The 19,532-nt window shown below is 45.0% G+C and overlaps 1 protein-coding gene and 1 long non-coding RNA gene across 2 annotated transcripts in view; one reads left to right on the forward strand and one right to left on the reverse strand.

Moving 5' to 3' along the window:
* Positions 1 to 1,755: 1,755 nt before the first annotated feature.
* On the reverse strand, positions 1,756 to 2,618 carry LOC121673396. Its single transcript, XR_006019199.1, has 3 exons — positions 2,460 to 2,618; positions 2,151 to 2,301; positions 1,756 to 2,017 (listed from the first exon to the last, which is right to left on the reverse strand). It is a non-coding gene; the product is annotated as an uncharacterized LOC121673396 (long non-coding RNA).
* Positions 2,619 to 5,316: 2,698 nt separating this feature from the next.
* LOC121673397 (ephrin-B2) overlaps positions 5,317 to 19,532 on the forward strand; it is a 45,706-nt gene continuing 31,490 nt past the window's right edge. The window contains exon 1 of the mRNA XM_042046685.1: positions 5,317 to 6,507. Coding sequence (XP_041902619.1) covers positions 6,380 to 6,507 — 128 coding nt within the window. The 5' untranslated portion in view covers positions 5,317 to 6,379. The remainder of the gene's footprint in view (positions 6,508 to 19,532) is intronic.

Consider the following 19,532-nt stretch of genomic DNA (forward strand, 5'->3'; position numbering starts at 1 on the left):
ATGTAGTGTTTAAATTGTGAGCTCCTCATATGCATCTATAGGAGGATATAAACCTACATAGAGAAGGTGCTATTGGTGATTGTGTTGGGTGTTTAATTTTTATTTCATTACAGTTTGAAGTTTCAACTTCAAATTTTGGTTAGACAAGTCTTGGGTTATTCTGGGGTTTTGTGTGTTGTTGACCACCTCAGGGAGGCAGGTAGGCATTTTTGTTGCCACCTACTATGAGCAGTATTCATTTCCCTTATATGGCAACAGAAGAGATCTTAATTTTCCCAAGCACGTTCATAAATGTCCTGGATAATTATTTTAATACGAAACAGTGCATCTGTCTGGCAAAGGCAGGAGCGTGGAAGGCCTTAGAGCAGCACGCTAAACATGTGCTCTTACTTTGGAGATTTGCTAAACTGCCATTTGAACTTCCCATGTTCATTTATCATTGTTTTTCCAAGCCCAAGTGGAAAGCTAACTCCTAAGATGTATTGGAGGGATGGTATCCTTGAAGCTTAGCAAAGCAGAGACAGTTAAGTTAGTGAGATGTCTAAACTGCCAAGCAACTGCATACGTATGTATAATCTCACTAAAGTATCAAGACTTCAGCTATTCCTATCTTGTCTTGAAAAAGAAGGATTTACCTTTGATGTCTCCTTTTCTCTTGAGCTATGTGCCACCTCACACACCTCACCCTATCTATTGTCCTTCCTGACTTGAAGCTGGTATCCCCCTCTGCAATGCTATTAATATGCTCTCAGGATTGTTTTGAGTTCTGCCATTTATTGCATGTACACCAAATATGGAGGTGTTGGTTATTATTCACTTCTAACTGTATGCAGTATCTCATTAAACATTTTCAGAGCACTTGGGGTCTTAGCTCTGTCATTGCAGGGTCTCAGCTTGGTGCAAGTGCAGGCAAAATTCAAGTCAATAAACACCTTCCAGGCTGCATTACAGAGGGGATTTATTTCAGAAGAGAACTGGAGCAGCCTGTGTGCCTAAGGCTCATTCCAAGGCAGGAGGATAGGGTTGAAGTGCCTGGGTTGGTCTGGTTTCGGACTGATGCGCCAGTCTAGCAGGAGCTGAACCATGACTTTCATGCACCTCTGTTCCATTCTCATGCTGGTCCTGCCACGTGTGCCTTTCAGGGTTATACCCCTCTTTCCATCCCACCGTTTTGTTAACCTGCTTAATAGTGCCAAGCTCCTGTTGACATTTCAGTACTGAACAACCTCATGCTTGCAATCATCTTCCCTGGACTGACACTTAGAATCAAGGGTTACGCTGCCTCAGCATCAGCTCTGCTCAAAAGGACATAGATCCCCTTTGATAATAAAAGGCCAGTTGTGTGGCAGAAGCTTGATCCCAGGTCATTTTTCTTACCCCTCATATCACAGACCGTAGAATAATGTAAATAGTTTTGTTTTCAAATACTGGGACTGAGAATTGGCATTAAGTCAAACAGAGTCAAAATGCATGGTTTGGATGTATGAGTCTTCTCTGACTTATTACAAGGCTGCTTGAATTCTATGGCTGTATTTGGGAAAAGCCAAGCTCATTTTCTAAGAAGCTATGGTTAACCAAAACTATGGTTATGAAACAGACCTGGAGAAGGCAAATTAACATCTAGATATGTACTTACTCTACCATAAGTGCAGAAAATGCACTGTTGTGGTGTGAATGAAGAGCTGTTTCAAGTATCTGGCACACTTGGCCTTTTGCACAAATTATAAACAATCCATTTAAGTCAATAAGCATCAATTGTGATCATTTCTCTTTATTGAATTTAGCAGTAATTGTATCCATTGAGTTATATCTTTTCGACTTTGAAAATTGGTACATTTTCATGTAATGATGAATGATGGTGAGCTTTTCCGCTTCAAAATTTTCATGTTTTGGTTGATGTTTAAAAGAGAATCTGGGATTGTGGGCCCAATCCTGATCCCATTCAGGTTAGCTGCCCTTCGTTATAGATTTTGTAGTACCAGAGCCAGTACTATCTGTGTAGTTATTCCCCACATTACTGTCGGAAAGAAGGTGAAAACACGATTTTTTTTTTTTTTAACCCTGGGTGAGGTACAGGAAATAAAGGTTTAAGCGGTGCAAACAGCTAAGTCCCAGTTTTTCAGTGAAGGCAAGGGATAGGCAGGTCTCACCTGCTCTCTGGCCGCGCTTATCCACCCATCTGTCCATTTGTGCGTCCATCCTCGTCCGCCGAGCCGGACCGCCCGGGCGCTGGGGGGCCGCGGCGCCGCTCCCACAGCCGCGGCAGGATTTCCCCCAGAAGCCTGTTCCCTGTGTGTTCGTCTGTAAGGAAACCGCGTTCCTTGCGAAACCCGAAATGTCTGCCGGGCCCTCCTCCTGAAATAGCCCCCAGAGAAGCGGCGGCCGAAGCCGATTTCTAACTTCCGAACATTCGTCGGCATTTTTGCTTTGAAATCCCCGTCCCCAACCTTTACTCTTACGTTTCTCCCGTGTCCGAGGCCCTTCTCGGAAGCGAGACGGAAAGGCTGGAGGCTGATGCAGCGGGCGCAAGGGTCGAGACCGGGGAAGGAGCGCGGTCGCAGGGCGGCTGCCCAAGGGCTCCGCGCCGCCGCAGCCCCTCAGAGCGCCGCCCGCCCCCGCCCGGCCCCCGCCTCCTGGTCCGGCCCGGCCCGGCCCTGCTCGGAACCGTAACTCTGCAGCGCTGAAAGGGCTCTGCGACCCGACCCCAGCCGCAGGGACCGGTTCCTCGGCCAAAAAGGGTGACCTGAGCCGTGTAGCCACCGAGCCCGCATTTCTTTGGATGTCTTAATCTTTGTTTCTTAGGTTATCTCGGAAACAAGTGCCCAATTTTGTCTTGTTTTTTACTGAAAAATGATTTTGTTAACGCGGATTTTTTTACTCTTACAGTGTGCATCGGTAGGATGCTGGACAGTAAAGTAAAACAGCTGTATTTGCGTAAAAATGATTAGGCACTGGACAATAGGCGCCGTGTGATATATTTAGCTACAGGAGGATATTTTCAGACAATACCAGGACTCTTCATTTCCTCTGGTTTACTTAAAGCAAGGATACGAAGAGTTAGAGGTCACAGTTTACTCACAGCTTTTACAAAACACCGCTCGTAACCTTTTGCTTCTAAACAAACAGAAGCAGCAGCATCACAAAATTGAGATAGACCTATTTTTGCATGTCTCTGTTTCTGGAAGCATTGATCAGGCTCCGTGTTTACGTTGCCTCACGACCGGCTATACACCACACATTTGCTTAAAAGTTTAATAATTAAGTACTTTCCTCCCCTCATTGGTGAAGTTCTCCTTTGATGCCCCTCGGTGTGCATAGATACCTAAGCTCCCACTTGAGTGCTAAGTTTCCGTCCCGGGAATCAGATCCTTTTCCACCAAATTGTGTCGCCGGATCTGCAATTCCTTCCTCACTGCAAATTAAATTTAATTAAGCAGTTTACTTAAAACGTATTCGATGTTTTGTCTGAAAAGCAAACTGATTTCCTTGTTTTCTTGAGTGGTAGATTTCATTAGAGAACAACCCTACACAATTAACACAAAATCTATGGGGCTTCGAGCGCGCGTCCAATTTTTTTCCCCTCTGTTGCGGGCGGGAGGAGCGGGCTCTGCCAGGCTGAAACACCCGTTCAGTTGAAAAGGGGTCGAAAGAGAACACTGGGTTCCAAAATTGATCAGGGAAATAAATTACACTGCCAGTTGTTTTCCTTATAAGAGCTTCTTGGCGTTCGTCTAAAAGCTGGACAAGCACCACCACGAAGCCGATTTTTAAGCGAATACCCATATTTCTTCAGGAATAAAATTATGCGAAATTGGCTCTTTATTAGGGTCTTTGGTAGCATGTTCTTTGCATGCCTCGACTAAAAGGTAGGGAAATGGCAGAAAGAGCGCCGTAATTTCCTGGGATTTCACTTTTAATCCTTTCTGCAGATACTATTTTGGCAAGAAGTCTCTACTGGAAGAAATTCGGTAACCCCCTTAATTTCACAGGAGCGACTATGCCATTACACCACACGTGTTTAGCTTCGGTACAGCTCTCGTTGTGGACCCCTCGTGTGTGCCGCCTCCCCAGCCCGGTACCACCTCCCGGGGCAGCGGTACCGCCGCCCTGTTTCGCTTTTGCCGGCGACTTTTGCCGTGGAACCGTGTGGGCGCCGGACCGGGCAGGACGCGGGGGAGGGTGGAGGGGGACCGCCGAGCGGGAGCGCTCCCCCTGCGGAGGGCAGCCGCTGGCCGCTAGTGGGAGCTGTGTCCCCGTGGAAGTGCCGCGGGAGCCGCGGCGTGTCGGGCTCCGAGGGCGGCGTCGGGGGTACCCGCGACCCCCGGCGCCCTCCGCACCTCCCGGGGGACCTGCGAAGCCGCGGGGAAAACACCTCCAGCGCTGCCCGCAGGTAGCTGCCTCTGGCCAGAAATTAATGATAGGATGAAATAAAAGGGCCAGGTGCCGTGTTGGTGGGATACGCGGCGTCTGAAAACGAGCTGTGTCCGAACCCTTCCCACGAATATCTAGAGGGGAAGAAAGAGGCTCTGAGCAATCGCCAGAGAAAGGGGAGGGAATCCTCAGCCGGCCCCGGAGCCCCGCATTGCCCGCCGTTCTGCATCCCTCTGAGGGGCTCGGCATGTCCGGCTCTTCTTTATTCAGTGACGGCCCGTGGCTAATAGTCGCGCAACCAGATAAACTTCGAAAACTCACAGAAGCCGTGGGAAGGGCCAGTAGGAACCGAGCGCGGAAGCACCCTCAGGCCTCCTTCCCGGCAGGGAACCCGCAGAAAGTTGTGCACGGAGCTCCGCGCCAGTGGGAACACGGCCCAGCCCTTTCCCGCGCAACGGCGCGGAGGTGGCCGCTGCCGCGCAGCGCCGGCAGTGCGCTCCCCCGGGGTGCTGCGCTCGCAGCAGCGGGCAGGGTGGTGGGGGAGCCCCGTGCCTCCGGCCCTGCCGCTGCTTCCCGCTCTTTGAACGGCAGTATACTTGGGAAACAGTTTTAGCAAAGGCTGTTTTTTAATGCTTATTTAATTTCTCCCCCCACGCCCCCCCCCCGCCCCGATTTCGCTCCATCTGGGCCCGCCGCGCCTCCCGCACAGCCCTGGTGTGAGTCACAGCGAGCGGACTGTCCGCGCACGGCGGGCAGCGGCCGCCCGCGGCGCAGCGGGGCCGGGGGGTGTTACCTGCCGGCCCGCTCGGCCGGGCTCGGCGCGGCCCCGCCCGCCGCTCGGCGGTAAGTGACAGGCGCGGCGCCCAACCAGCGCGGCGGCCCGGCGGCGGCCCTATGAGCGGCGGCGGCGGGGCAGCGGGGCCGCGCTTATATGGCTACGGCAGCGCGCTGCTGCCGGCCGCGCTCCTGCGCTGGGAGCTCGCAGCGGCGGCACCGGGGGTTGGAAGCGCCGCGGTGGGAACGACTGTGGCTGGCGCCGCTCCTCTTCCCTCGCTCCATTCCTTCTCCTCCGCCCTGGGTTGCGCGGTGGCGCAAGTCCCGCGCCCGGCGTTCCTCCCCCTCAGTCGGCCGCCGCGGCGCGCACTGCAGATCGCGCAACGGGAGAGGGACGATCTGACGCTGCGACCCCCCCGCCCCGCCGTTTTTTTGGTTGGTTTTGGTTTTTTTTTTTTTTTTTTTTGTAATCATTTTTGTCCGCCCCTGTTTATTTCCTTGCTCCGCTCCGTGGTCTTTGCCGGCGACAAGGACAGCAGTGCCCCTCGGGGAAGCCGGAGCCCTGTGGATGCGCCTCCTCGGGACTGGGGGAGCTGACTCGGAGTGGATTTATTGACTCGCGGTTGCTTCCGAGCTGCCTGAAACAGCCCGGGCTGGTGCCCGTGCGGATTGCAAACTGCGGGGACCAGTGAGAGACATACAGAAGGAATCTCCCGCCGAAGCTGTGTCCTTTTTCCCCTAACCCTTTTATTTCTCCCACCATCTTTTATTTTACCTTTTTTTAAATATATTTTTTTGTTTTACTCCTTTTCACACGAGCCTTAGACACTGTGAACGCGTATGGCGCTCTGGATCCAAATGGGAGTTGGCAGTTTGAGTGGCATCTTCCAAGGCAGCCGGGAGACCCCCACTAAGAGGAAGGACTGAGGCGTTTGCATTTTTTTGCTATTGCTGTTACTTCGGAGGTAGCTTGGATCTGACCTCTCAGGAGATATCCCTACGTGCGAGTGGCATACATGACTCAGTAGATCTGCTTGCAGCTCTCGCTAAGTGCATCGTCGACTCTTACCGTGTGATTTTTTTCAATTTTTTTTTTATTACTCTTTTTTCCGTATCAGTCGTCCCGGCTGTTGGGATACCGGGCACCCACCCTGCTGTTGCTGCTCAGGTGCGTGGGAAGGCGCACGGCGGAGTTGGCGAGGCTCCGGGGAGGGACTCGGTGCCGCCTGCGACCATGGCAGCGCGGAGGCGAGATGCCTCCGCCTGGAAGTACTGCTGGGGAGCCGTGATGGTTTTATGCAGAACTGCACTGGCGCGGTCCATCGTTTTAGACCCCATATATTGGAATTCCTCTAACCCCAAGTAAGTTTCCATCCCGCTCCCGCCCGCCGACTCCCCGGGGGCCGGAGCTGTCCTCCGAGGGCGGGGGAGGGACGGGACGGTGCCGCAGGTCGGCCCCGGCCGCCGGGAGACACGGGGACGGGGCGGGGTGTACTGGCGGTGAGCAGCGGCGGCGGCGGGGGACTCCGGCCGTGGCTGGCAGCGGGATCCGGCCCTTCCTGGGGCGGGTGTTCCGTGTGACGGCGGAGCTGCCCCGCCGCCCCTTGCACCCCGGCGGGAGGGTCTCGGGAGGGAGGGGAGGCCGGGCCGGGTCGGCGGACCGGGAGCGGGCTGGGGTGTAGTGCGGCGGTAGCAGGATTAAACCTGCGGGCAAGGTCCGGACTCGCCCGGGCTGGAGCAGCGGAGGAGCCGGGCTGCGCTGAGCTGCCAGGAAAGGGTGATACTCTCCAACTTCTCCGTCTGCAGATGCAAACTCATCCCATTGACTCCAGCGAAGTTACATCTGCTTGTAACAGGGCTAAATTTGGTTGAGGAGTTGATGGTATCAAGGCACATGTCAGTGAGTAATGAACTAAGCATTACCCATCACACAACAATTTAGTGTCATTCTTCATTAACAAACCCAGGCAAAAATGTACATGCGTTCCCAGGACCTCACTTTTAAAGCTCACTCTTAAAATAGATGTGTTATCTAAAAAAAAAAAAAAAACCGCCAAACCCAAAAAAACAAAAAACCATCCTCTTTACTGAAACATACAAAATTATTGCTATTAGAAAGAGGAACTTTTTGAAAAGTGAGCTGTCCTTCTAAAGAAAAGTCTGAGGCAGTGGTGTAAAGCTACTTATACTTCTCTTTTGTCTCCTTGGATTTTTGACATACAAAATGGAAGTTGGCTTTGTTCACTTGTGAGATCCTCTGAACCTTTGTGATTAGAATCACTAGTCTGAAGAACAAAAATCACGATAGGAAGAAGTAATCTCTAGTGAGTTAAGGGAATTTTAAAGCAGAAGTGGATTGAAATTTTTTTTTGTATGTATGCTTTATCTTCAGTTATATGTGTATATATATAAAATCAAACCATATGCAATGTGTTAATTGAAGTTAGAATTTCCCATTAAGTCCAGTAAGTACATGTTTTCTTTTCCCGGGGGAGTTTGTAGAGGAAATGTTAGGTGGTGATGAGACAAGTATGAATGGAGTATTTCCTGGATCAGGGATTAATCCTGCGCAGGTGGCAGGATCTCTGGGAGTTTGAGGAAGATTTTAAAGTTTGAGTTAGGAGTACCACCTCGAGTTTACCAAGTAGCCTTGCCTTACATTCATTATTATCTACTGTTGTTTTCACTGAAGGAAAAAAAAAATCACCACAGATTTCTGCCTGTATTATTTTTTAATACTTGCTCTGCTTCTCTTTACTGAGAAGTTTCTTCATCTTTGTTAAAGAAAAAGAATCTAAAAAAAAAAAGAAAGAAACCGGCAGGAGCGCTGTGGGTGGCTCAATTTCGAGTCTTTATTTGTAATATTGATTCACAAATGCTTATTTTGTATATGCACCAGGTGGGAAGCCTGTTAAAATTAACTTTATCTCTAGTCACTGGTTCATCACTTCCATGATGCTGCATGGTTAAAGCCTTTCTTTGGCTTAAGAAAGGCACGGCATCACATCAGAGGATAAAGCGGCCTGGCCGGTTATAAAGCGGGCTTTATAAGGCTGTTTAGGCTCTCGAAAGGCAAAGGCTGAGAGCTGGGGTTGCATTGCAGGAGTGGGCCTGCTGTGCTGGTGGAAAACAGCCTTGGCTCGGCCTAGGAGGGAGGGGAATGCTTTTGCATCCTAGCCCTCGCTGAGTGTATGCCTACAGAGGTCACTCTTCCAAAGCAGAAGAGCCGGCTGCTCGGGGCTCTCCTCTGCCAGCCCCAACCTGCTTTCGCTTTTTTTTTTAGCTTACCTTGATCGCTTTTATTAGCCATCAGTGAAACGAAAGGATCCGAGCAGCTGAATTCAGCCCATCTCACAGAGCCTGGGGATATGCTTCTTTTGTGAAACACGATTTGTGTTTCCATTTAGTTAACTCTAAACTGTTTGATTACAAAAAAGGTTTGAATGTTGTTAATGGTAGATCTAATGATAATATCTAATTACTTTTTCAACTTAAATGCGCGCTTAAAAATAGGTTGTGTTGCTGATGTAATTGAATTTTCTTGAGTGATTCATTGAGGCTTAATCACCACAGTGAAGAAGTACACTATTAAAATTAGTCTTTTCAATTGCTGGGGCTAGTGATTTATAGGCCTCTTGGAGGCCTGGAGTTTGAGGAGGCTTGCAAATGCATTCCTCATACTGCTGCTGGTGAGGCTGCTCCACTTCTCAGAGCAGGATTTCTTGCTAATTCTTCTCACACTTGTTTGCCTGAAGGATCCTGAATAATTTCTCCTTAGATAAGGTTGTCCTCACTCTGAATTCAAGCTGAATGTTAGCTTGGGAAGTAAAGCTGTTGAATAGATCTTGGCATGGTATAATAATAAAGCTCCTTTCTAGGTTTGAAATAATAACTGTCTTTCGTGCTGGTTAATTTATTCAGGGAATCTGTGCATTTAACTCTGTTGAAAGTCTCAACACATAAATCTACTGAACTGGTAGGCAATTAAATGGTGGGAGAAGTTGTTAGGTTAATATAAAGTACGAAATAATAAATTTTAGGTTAAGGTGAACATATAAACTGAATTGGTTTTGCACTGAAGTCTAGAGGTTATAATTTTTAGCAGGTGGCTGGGATGGAGAGCACGCGGTAGCTACTTGAACACACAGCTCTCTCCCCTGTTTCCCCCCTACCTCTTTAGAGATCTGCTTTATTGCCTTGACCAAATCACGAGATTGAAGTGACCTCCATAAAATAATTATGCCTGTGACTTTATTGCTTGGGAGGCTAAACATCATTGTTGCAGATGGTCTAGGTAGACCTTATAGACTTATCATCTGAAGAACTTTAGGTCACCTGATCTTGAAAACACAGAGGAAAAATTACACTAGGTCTAACTCCTGTTGACACTTTTTAACGGGAGACTTTCTGCCTGTGTTGTTTCTGCCAAGACAAACAATGTATGCAGATAGCATGGATTACCTCAGTTTCACCTCACAAGGGCTCAGCACTGCCTTTGACATGCAGGACCACACGTAATGTTATGGGGTGCCTTTTGGTGAAGCAGTAGGGAAATCTCATTCAAAAAAGCATCGCTTATGTCTAAGTGTCACTATTTCCCTGTGTGCTATAGGCTGGGAAGCAAGGCGGTTCTCCTTAGTGACATGTGGAAGGTTATCCACATAAGTGGTGCCTTTGACACTGATTAAGTTAGATTATATAGCTGTTTTTCTCTCCCTCTGATAACCAGTTATATATGGGATATTTCACAGCCCGCCTCTGAATGAATGCTAACATGTCAGAAACTGATAAAATAAACTACAATTGATGACCCTGTTAAATGTTCTATTCAGTAGCATACAGACTAGTCTGCTTCTCATTGTGTCTGAAATTCTTATTTTTGTAGGTAAACAAATGCACATTCACTACCGATTGAATAGCCCCTTGAACTATGCTCTGCAGTTTGCATTTGGGTTAATCTTGTCTGTTTTAATACAGAGAGAAAAAAAGGAGAAAGCACCAGGGGTGGAATTGTTAGTGCTTTCACATCCACATTCCTCACATTTTGTCAGGATGATAAACTGTAGGTAATGGACAGCCCTTGTTTCACAGGACGGGCAAGCCAGCCAGAGCACAAAGAGCTTGCTAAAACGGTATCTCACAACATGTTTGGGAGCCTCTCAGCTAGACAAGAATTTATTTGGGAGTCCTGTGCTGTGGGACTACACTTTCTAGCCTAAGCAATTACAGCTTCAAGCTGAAGAAACAGGAGTGGAAGGTTAAAATGGTTTAAACACATGCTCCTAAATTGTACCCAAAACATAGCTGTTGACACTTGGCGTGCTAATACATGGAGCAAGTGGTGGCTTCCAGTCAGTCCATTTGATAGCTCTAGCATTTGTAGCCAGGTCTCTGAAGCACAAGTGAATTAGGAAAATGAATTCAGAATAAACTGAAGGCCAATTTCTTGTTATTTTCCCCATCCTTTTTATATGTAGAGTATAATTGCTATATTATTTATAGCAATTATCTTAAAGCATGTTATCTGTAAGCTGTGTTACGTTATTTCACTTTGTTTAATGAAGTAATTGCCTTTAGAAAGGCAGTGACTAAAAGTCATGCTAAAATCACTTAAGTTCTCCCTCTTCCCACACGCAGAATGCCTCCCTCTCCTTTCTTTTCTTTTTTTTTCCTTTTTTTCTCTTCCCTCTTTTATTATAAGGAGATCACATTGCTTGAGGTGTGACACTCTGGATCCTCTCAAATTCGGTCAAGGTTCCTGGCATGGGAAATCAGGAGTGGAGGAGCTGAGGTGACTGCTCTGACACGCTGGCAAGGACAGGCCTTTCAGCCCTGTGCAGCAGCCACAGGCAGGCCTCCTTTGGGGACCTTTTTTTCCTTTATGATCTAGTCTTCATGCACCGTGCAAACCTGCAGTACTTGAAATTGCTTGTTGCAAATGAGAAGAAAGTGTTCTTCTGAGAAAAAAAATAGTGATTAAAATGTTATTCATGTGTGCCTAATGTCTGCCTTGGCTGCTGACATAAAGAAACCTGTTTTTCTGGTCATTTATCATACATCTACATGGATTTGCTTATGAGCTCATTCTTTGTGAGGCGTTGTGAAAACTTACATAGGAATGTTAAACTGCTTGAAATATTTTGATTAAAATACTCAGTGCCACAGAATGTAGACTTTTAACTAAGACACTGTTGTCTTGAGGGAGGGGAGGTTTTTTTTGGGGTGGTTAGGGAAGGGAGCAGCAAGGGAGAAGAGTTTGTGGAGGAATTGCATGGAAAAGCAGAGGAAGGGAGGATGGCAAATGGACAGTGTTAGAAGAGCTTGGAAAAAACTCCTGTGGCTTCATTGTCTCCTTAAAGCCAGAGAACACAAAGACAAATGCAGTTCAGCCTTTCTCCCATGATGGAAAATGTAAACCGTTGACACAGCTCCCATGTTTAACTTGTTTAATTCTCATTTTAAATTCAGTACTATACCAGCCGTGTGAACTCTGAAGATTTCTTTAGTAATCCATTTTGTAGTTCCGAATCAAAAACAAAGTGAAAAGGTCTGACACAATTTGCTTTTATTTTTAGGCAAATCAACCCTGGTCATAGTTAATAAGGGGATTACAACCCAGACTAGGTCTTTACAGATGTAATGTAAATCAAGGGCAGAGTATAAAGAAACTGATCCCTTTTGATTGAAGTATGGTAAAAAGGCATAGAGAAACTAGCAGCAGTAATCTGATTGTATGGCAATAAAACCACCATTTTCTGTCTTTCAGATAAAAATAATGTGGTAAATCCATGCAGTTCATAAGATGTAAAGGCAGATAAAGGGTGATGCCATGGCAACATATAGATTAGCTTGATGTTAGAAATGAGACGTCTCTGAAAGGGGTGTTATAAACTAAGGGCCTTGCTCCGGGCTGTAAGGTATTATGTGAGAACTGCACAAAACTTGGGGGCCGGGATTAGGAACTATGAAAGGCCTACTTGTGGCTTGGGGTGGTTGGAGCGGTGAAGAAAAGCTGCTCAGTTCTTGCTCATTGGTGGTGTATAATATGGTAAAGATAGATTTCATTTACTGCTTTTTGCCAAGATGGGGGCCGATTAAAACTCGAGATGGCTGCAATTGTGAGGTGTGGAAGATTTTCCTTTTTAACTCCTGCCCTAGCAGCAGCCTTTCTGAAGAATTGGCTGCGCTTGGGGTTTGTTGCCTTAATCTATTTGGGCTTCGGGCAGGAGCATGCTGGCAAGGCACAGAGAACAGAGGGGATAGGTAGGACTGGGGTTATCTGGAAGGAAAACAGAGACCTTTTGATTTCAGCTGTGTTTTAGTTTGTGGTCTCCATCTCGCACTCCATGGGAGCAGCAAAGATAAACATGCTGCATTGTCTGTGCCTCAGCCAGGTGATACTTCAGCATCTCTTGTGTTTCCTATCCTGCAAAAATATAAAAGAAGAAAAAAACCAAAAACCCCCAAAAAACAACAACAACAAAAAAACCCAACAAAACCCGAACAACCACAAACAAACCAGCATCCATTCTTATTTACCAGTCAAGCTGCAGATAACCGAATGGCTCTGGCTCAGTCTCTAGGTGGTGTTTATTTCCAAAAGGCTGGCTGAAATCTAGAAATGAATGAGATAAGCATCTGTCTCCTCCCCATTCCCCTCCTCCTCCCCGGACAGCTTACAATCACTGGGATGAGTTTGCTGTTAGCCCCTTGAGTTCAGCCGGCAGACAATATAGCTATTGTTTCATCACTTATTTTAAGTGATCCGCAGCTGTAAAGGTAGTAAATACCTCTTCTAGTGCAGCTACTTGGATGTGGTTTTCCTTGCTTTTTCTCTTAAGGAGCCTTTAAATAGTTAATACTTGCTTTTCTACCCAACTGACAACCCTGAACGCCCACAACTTAAAGTCAGTATTACATTGCAAATCAGGGGTACGATTCAAATGAGAAATATCTACTTTATTGCCTGTTCATTTGTCTGCGAAAAGGGGAGAAGAAAGCACTCTGCATTTGTTAAGCGCAGTCTAGACACAAGGGGGAAAAACACCGAAGCCTGCAATAACAGTTGTGTCTTTCTTCAGTGGGAATGAGCCTGGGATGAGCTCGGCAAAATGGAATTCATGCTGTTTGTTTGGCAGTGGTTGGACACTTTTAAAGTGGATTGGGTGTTTTGTTTGTTTGTTTGTTTGATTATTCCAGGGTTTTTTTTTATATAAAGATGTTAATTACATGCTTGAATTTATCATTCTTACCCTATCCCATAGTATGCTGGAAATCTTCAGAATTCTGACTGAAAAGGGAACTCCAGACCCCAAACTGTCAAGCTGCTGATGCTGATGTGATTTAACAAATGAAAAATAAATGCATATAGGGAGCCGGACAGATTGGCAGAATATACAGGGCCTGAAGTGCTCAGATGGGTTTCCGGTCTTGAAATTTAACCTTCACAAATCTCTAGCAAAAGGTCCAATTCATTTGCTGAAATTCTCCAAAGCGCAGGGGCAACCTCATCTAATTTACAGGCCGGTCACATCCAAGCACCTTGCATTCTGCATTTGACAATGATTGCTAATGGGCCATTCAACTAAAGTATTTGCTTGTTAACAGGGAACAGAGCATGATAAATGTCCAGCAAGCTTGCGGCCTCCTTCAGCTTTTCAAATGCAGACTGGTGCATATTTATGGCAGGCAAATGACAAAGGGGGAAGCTGAATTACTCTGGCCTTATGCTTTCTGTTCGAACAAGGGTTAAAGTAATTAAAGAAATAATGCAAAAACCGATGTCCTTTGTTTGCCCACCATTATCCAACGTTTAGCTTTCGAACCTGCCTGTCATGTCACATTTCAGAAAATGTCACAGATAAGGCCGGACAGGTTTGGCAGGGCACAGGTAGAAATGGGGAATCATCTATGGAGAGCATCCTGGACAGTGCACCCCAGCTCTTCCTGCGTCCAGAGTCTTTCCCCGCCAGGTTCCCCCCTCCTTAAGGAGTTTTCACTGATACAAACTCGAAGGTGTATTTTAAAACAGAGATTTTGCAGTTTGCACTCCTGTTCCCTAAATGGGAAAAACACTCCCGAACACTGAAGAGTGGACAGGCTTTGAGAAAACGTGTACACTGAGCTCAGTATGTTTCTGGAAGCCAAGTATGAAAATAAAATGGCAGAACAAAAAACAATTTTGCATTGCTCCTTCACCCCCAGATAGATCTTGAGACCCAAAACGATAAAATGTGCACACAGAAATTTCCTCAACTTGCAGTGTCTTCAGTGTCATTTTGAATTATCTGGGTTGGTTTTTTTTTGTTGTTGTTACCATTTTTGTCCTTGTAAATTCAGGTTTAATCTTAGCCTATCTAGCTTCTGTTCAACTTCATGAAAACACCTCCAGTGGTTTCAGTGAGTACTGCAAGTCCTGCAAGCCTTCAAGGGCTTTACATTATGATTATTTTTCATTATAGGCAAAATTGAAATTTTCTTGTAATGAAAAAAATCTATTGTTTAGGAAAGAGAACATACAGATATTTTTTTTTTTTTCTGTTAGCTGTGATGCAAAGAACTTTCCTTTGATGTGATTATATACATTGTCAAAGACAGCAAATAAGGGCAGGACCTCTATCTTTTTTGGCAATCCTGGCCAGCCAACACCCAGTGTTTATTGCGGTATCAGCATGATAATTATAATGCAGCTGATTTAAACTTTGATGTAATAGTCTATGCTTTCTTCTGGTTTTAAACATAAGTTCCAAGCCAAAAAAGATAAAGGCTGGTAGAGGACTGTGTTGCTAGGTGAATCATTCCTCATGGATGACACATACATAACTATAAGATGGGTTTCCTACCTATAGTGTTCTTTTAAAATGTCTCATGGGTGATGGCTAAAATAGGATTTACAAAACTTTATTTGGTACAATCAGAGCTTTGTACTCTTTAAAGAAAAGTCAAGTTTTACACATGTCAACGGAAAACAAGAAATTATTTGGCTTGTTTTACACAGCAGGATAGGCTCGATGGTGAAATGATAATGTTAGGCTGAAAAATTTGTGATGCTGCCAATTGCTTCTCACTGTTTTCTTACTTTTTGTTTGAATAGGGCATTTATTTAGATACCCAAACCAGAGAACAGCGGTGGGAAAGGTGAACACTGCACTGTAAAGGGAAATGCGTTTTAAAGCTAATAAGAGTGATTTGAAATTTTATTATCATTATTATTATTGTTAGTTAAAGCCCAGTCTCACTTGAATGCTGTTTATTTTGGATTGGGAGTTCTGCCAGACTCCAGCCTGTCAGAGTTAAGAAGACTCAAATCAAGCCCAGGCCTATTTCTGCAGCAAACGGGAATCCTGGCTCCTTGCCTGCGGATTCATTCAGGAAGACCCATCTGGCTTTTGATGTTCTGCAAGTTTGAAGCAGTTTGTTTAAGGAACCTATGCAGCAAGCACTGGTGGAAGCACACATAACTGCGCTTCTTCTGACTCCTCGAGTGGTGCATCGTTTCGCAGTTTCATTTTTGCTTGGTGCTTGCCATCTGCTTACCTACTGCCTGAGCAGCAGTTGGTTTCTATACCTGACTGGATAAAAGTGTAAATTTGGAGTTGGGAACATCTTGACTCCTTTTGAGGATTTGCAGTCCCGTAGCATTCTCTGTCCACACTTGAGTTGCTTTCTTCATGTTTAATTAATTTCAGTTTAGTTCAGAAGCAGTATAGCTTAATCACTGCACAACACTTGACCTTCAGTTTTTTGGGGGGTTTCTTTTTCCAGGGTATGGCTGAGCTATATAGATTAGCTGAACAGGGAAAGTCACATTGGCAGACTGATTACTTCACTGCCTGAAAAATACTTAAAAGGTGATTTTTAGTGATAATCATTCTTTCTATCAGACAGTTTTCAGGCACCTCTTGAAGAAAACCAAAAGCCAAATCTTAAATTTATAGCTTATTGTAGTCTTCTGTTCTGTGGATCAATGTGTGACACCAGGGCAAGCAGGACTGCACTGTGCTCCTACAGTGTGACTTGGGAAACTATCCTTATTCAGAAAAGCTCATGTCGAGCATGTGCTGAATGCTGAATATTTCTGCTGAAGCAGGACAAATTAAGCATGAGCTGTCTTGAAGCAAGGCCAGTGTGAAGAGGTTTTTTGGGGTTGGACAAATACAGGTCTCTCCAAGGCTTCGTTGTGTTTTTTTAAATCAGAAAATAATGTCAGAAGCTACAGCCCTGTCTGCATTTGGAAAGAGATGTACAGCTTGCCGATAGTCAGTGTATCCCTTGTGCCAGCTGGGACCTCAAGCAGATCCATCAGCTGTGCCTCTGGAGTCTGGCTGCACAGGTAGCTCTGCTTCAACTGATTTTTTGGTGCTTTTTTTAGCTTAGTCTGGTGTAATTCCAGCAGCACATTTCTGCTGACAACTGATCACTGGATGTGACCCGGCTGTTCCCAAGAGCCCAGGTTTCACCCCGCAAGAGAGGGCCTGGTTTATGAGGGGTGCACTGGCTGAGCCTCCCTGCAGTAGAGGCTGAACCAAATGTCAGGGTCTCATGAGTGCAGGGCAATGGGTTAAAACTGAGTGGCAGGATCTCCTGTTGTCCCCAGCTTTCTGCTGAACTCCTCCAATGGACTCTTCCATCTGGGGCAGGGATCCCAGTTGTGTCAAATACCCTTTTGGAAGATTACAGAAGTTTTTAAACTACTCCAGTGTCAGTTTAGCTTCATTTCAGAGGCTCAGACCTTGTAGTGGGCCAAAAGCTGTTTCTTCATAGGTCAGATATTACTACTGCCTTGAAGGCGGCTGTGGCCACCTGGTTTTATTCTGCTTCTGCACGTCAGTCAAACCTTGGAAAAGTTGGTACTTCGTGTAAGAACACAGGATCTCTGTGCTTGTGAGTGGCTGAATCTTGGGTTTCATGTAAGAAGCAAGTGCAGACTGATTGTAGATCTCCCATTTGGATTTTTGCTCAAGGTCATTTTCTCCTTGGCATAAAAATGATTTGCCAAAATAGGTTTGTTGTACAATTCTGTTACTGATTTGGCATAACTTTTCCTGAAAGTTGTGAGTTAACAATTTGTTCTACTTCCAGTGTTTACTTATGCAGGCAAATGGTATGCAATAATATATTTTCTAGCAACTGCAAAGCAGATGAAATTTTGTCTTAGAATTGGAGATATAATCACCGATTATTAATGTCTCATCAACTAACAAGACAGTCCCCTCCCTCTTTTATAGACTTTGCTTGGAGCATGTCTTTGAAACAAGACTGTACAGGTGTGAGCAAACTGTAGTTAAGAGAAGGAAGACTGCAAACTTTGATTGGCATCCTTATATTGTGGCTGACATAAGACATTTGTTTTTCTAAAAGGAATGGTAGAGAAGAGCACAGAATAGCATAGCAGTAGAACAATCTGGTTTGCACTTTTCAAAAAGTAGTTCTTTGGCAAATGCCAGCTGCTCTCTGTTAGCTTTCTATAAGCAAAGGCTTTAGTGAGTTGTGTAAGACACACACATGGTTTGGTTTGACTTTCTGTTCCATGCTAACTCCTGCTCTGCATCTTTTCAATAAAGTGCCATCTCTTGGGTTTGGCACACCCAGCCTCTGTGAGCACAAGTCAAGTAGAGCAGGGGTTTTGTGTTATGCTGAATTCATGGCACAGATTTTTTTTTTTATTATTTTACTTCCTTTTTTATTTTTTTTCCCAAAATTCAAACCATATAAATACCTGATTATCTTTGCCATGAGAGCAAAGAACTACTTTAATATTCCCAGTAGCATATTTTGAACAACAACGATTCTTTAATTAAAACAACATTGGTCTCTTCCTGTATTTCATGGCTAGCAAATGAGAGAAAACACCAGTGTTAATATCAAAGGGAGTCAGTTTTCATTACAGTAATGGTTCAATTGTGCAATGCTGTAGGCACTGAAATTTAATATTATTGTGACTTGTATTGTAATTGTAGGATGACAGAGGAAAATGGATTAAGTTTAAATGTAAGTGTACACAGCAGCACATGGACTTTGTCAAATGGCAGCCGAGGATTGGTACAGGATGGGTCCCCCTCTGGCTCTGTCATAATGAATTAGTATTTTGTAAATAACTGGCCACTAGACTATAGATTTATTACCTTTTGCAGATCTATGTGGACACACACAGACATACGTCGATTCTGTACTGACTGTAATTGCAGTGCGGAGTTGCAGAACGGGTTTATGCCTGTAGGCTTGCAGGGTATTTGAATGTCTAGGCTTCTTGTCTTCACCTTTCATGAAAATATTCTTGTCTGCCAGTTTGTGAAGTTTTGTTCTGAAGGATACACCCATCCTTTTAGTTCAGGCATTGCTAACGTATGCATGGCCTCAGACTGGAAAGCCCTTTGTCATCCTGATGAATAAACCGAATTCAAGTTGCAGATGATCTTTGCTTTAGAAAATTATGCTAGAGACAACTAGTGTTAATGAGCAATATCCCCCTCTTTTCCAGTTGCCCATAAACATGCAGATTACAATGGAAGACAGTAATTTAAACCATCCATTACTGATCTCTTCCATGGAAGATAAAGGACAATGCAAGCTAGATGTTTCATTTGTTTGCAGTGTAGGGAAGTGGAAGATGTCCCTAAAGCAGTGACTGATAGTGTATTAGTGACTAAACCATGATGCCCTGTCGTTTTACCCCGTATCTTCACACTGTTTCTCAGATGTATGTTCACATTGAAACCTGTTCTAATGTTAAAGTGCAAAAGGGGGCAGTAAAGTGCTATCCAAAAAAAATGTTTATTTTTATGGGTACTTTTTGTGGCAAAAGTTGCATTTCTCAATCGGCTTATAATCGCCGATATTGAAGTAAGGATCACAAGAATATCTTCTGTTTGAAAGGCTTACAAATGTTGCCAAAGCATATCATTAAGTGTTGTGGAAGTAAAATTTGTAACATTTTGGCTTACAAATGTTGCCAAAGTGTATCATTAAGTATTGTGGAAGTAATGTTTGTCCTGTGTATTTCCACGTACTTCTGTCCTTGAATGGAGCCCTGAAACATGCTACATATTTGGAAGGAATCAAAGGCAGGAAACTTTCCTCAGATATATTTAGGACACAGCTATATGAAGCACTTCTGAAAGAATTCCAACTTTGCTAATCATCTCTGATTCTCATGTTGTGCATTACTAGCACCACGTTTCTGGAAAAAGCAAAATGAAAAGAATGCTGAGGCTAGGGGTTTCTGCTTGAAGTACTGAAGTGTGTAGTGGTGGCATGGGTCAAGAGTTGGGCTCTCATCCAGACCCGCATGCATCATTTGTCAAGAGGTAACTAGAAAGAGCAGCTAATTACAATGCACCTACTGAGTGTTTTTTCTTTCAGAAATTCCTCAGAATAAGCCATTTATA

The sequence above is a fragment of the Corvus kubaryi genome, unplaced genomic scaffold (assembly GCF_017639235.1).
Source record: "Corvus kubaryi isolate FWS band 111438036 unplaced genomic scaffold, C.kubaryi_AGA036_p1.0 65380, whole genome shotgun sequence".
NCBI lineage: Eukaryota > Metazoa > Chordata > Aves > Passeriformes > Corvidae > Corvus > Corvus kubaryi.